This window comes from Pterocles gutturalis, unplaced genomic scaffold (genome assembly GCF_000699245.1).
Source record: "Pterocles gutturalis isolate BGI_N339 unplaced genomic scaffold, ASM69924v1 scaffold27056, whole genome shotgun sequence".
NCBI lineage: Eukaryota > Metazoa > Chordata > Aves > Pterocliformes > Pteroclidae > Pterocles > Pterocles gutturalis.
Window position 1 is genome coordinate 1 of NW_010106236.1, and position 1,113 is coordinate 1,113.

The 1,113-nt window shown below is 64.2% G+C and overlaps 1 protein-coding gene across 1 annotated transcript; it reads left to right on the plus strand.

The window, feature by feature from the left end:
- Positions 1-3: 3 nt before the first annotated feature.
- LOC104472163 (hexokinase-2-like) lies at positions 4-1,107 on the plus strand (the record flags this gene model as incomplete). The annotated part of the gene is made up of 5 exons (XM_010087730.1): positions 4-147; positions 293-412; positions 501-596; positions 715-814; positions 944-1,107. Coding segments are annotated over 5 exons (624 nt in total), but the record flags the coding sequence as incomplete, so codon positions are not given.
- Between the last annotated feature and the right edge of the window lie 6 nt (positions 1,108-1,113).

A 1,113-nucleotide genomic window follows, 5' to 3' on the forward strand; every position in this document is an offset into this window, starting at 1 on the left:
CCCACAGAGCGAGGCGACTTCCTGGCGTTGGACCTGGGGGGGACCAACTTCCGCGTGCTGGTGGTGCATGTGGGCCAGGACAGCATCTGCATGGCTAGCGAGATCTACATCATCCCGACCACCATCATGCAGGGCACTGGCGAGGAGGTGAGGCTGAAGACCTGTGGCTGAGGGATGGGGTGAGGGGTGGGAATTGCCTCCCCCCTTGCTGCTCGTGGGCCTGGGAGGGGACTGGGAGACCCCCGTGGTATCACCCCAGCGTGGCCCCTGAGACCCTGGCTGCTCTTCGCAGCTTTTCGACCACATCATCGACTGCATCATAGACTTCCAGCTGAAGCAGGAGCTGATGGAGGAGGTCCTGCCACTCGGCTTCACCTTCTCCTTCCCCTGCCAGCAGCTGGGCCTGGATAAGGTGAGGGGGTGGCTCTGGCCCCGGGGAGATGGGGAGGGGCCCTGGGTAGGAAGCAGCTGCCCAGCCCCAGCTCCTGGCTCTCTTGCAGGCAGTGCTGCTGGCCTGGACCAAAGGCTTCAGCGCCTCGGGCTGCGTGGGGCAGGACGTGGTCCAGCTGCTGCGGCAGGCTGCCCAGCGCAAACAGGTGGGGAAAGACAGGGGGCCCGTTCCCTGTCCCCTGGATGCCACCCTGCACCAGGCGGTGCCAGCCCCAGGAGGTGGCTGGGTGCCACTCTGCCACGTCCCCATCTCCTGTTTGGCAGCACTTTGGGCTGAAGGTGGTGGCTGTGGTCAATGACACAGTGGGAACCATGATGTCCTGTGGCTATGAAGACCCCAAATGTGAAATCGGCCTCATCGTGGGTGAGCAGCAGCTCTGCACCCAGGGGGGGTCTCCCCCCCCCTCACCACCAGCCCACCTGCCCTGGCCATGGGGTGTCAGGCAGCTCTGGCAGAGCTGTGGTGGGCGTGTCACCAGCATGGGGCCCGCAGGGACAGGGACCAATGCCTGCTACATGGAGGAGACGAAGAATGTGGGCACCGTGGAGGGGGAGCAGGGACGCATGTGCATCAACATGGAGTGGGGGGCCTTCGGGGACAACGGCTGCCTGGACGACATCTTCACCAGCTTTGACGTGCTGGTGGATGAGAAAACAATCAAC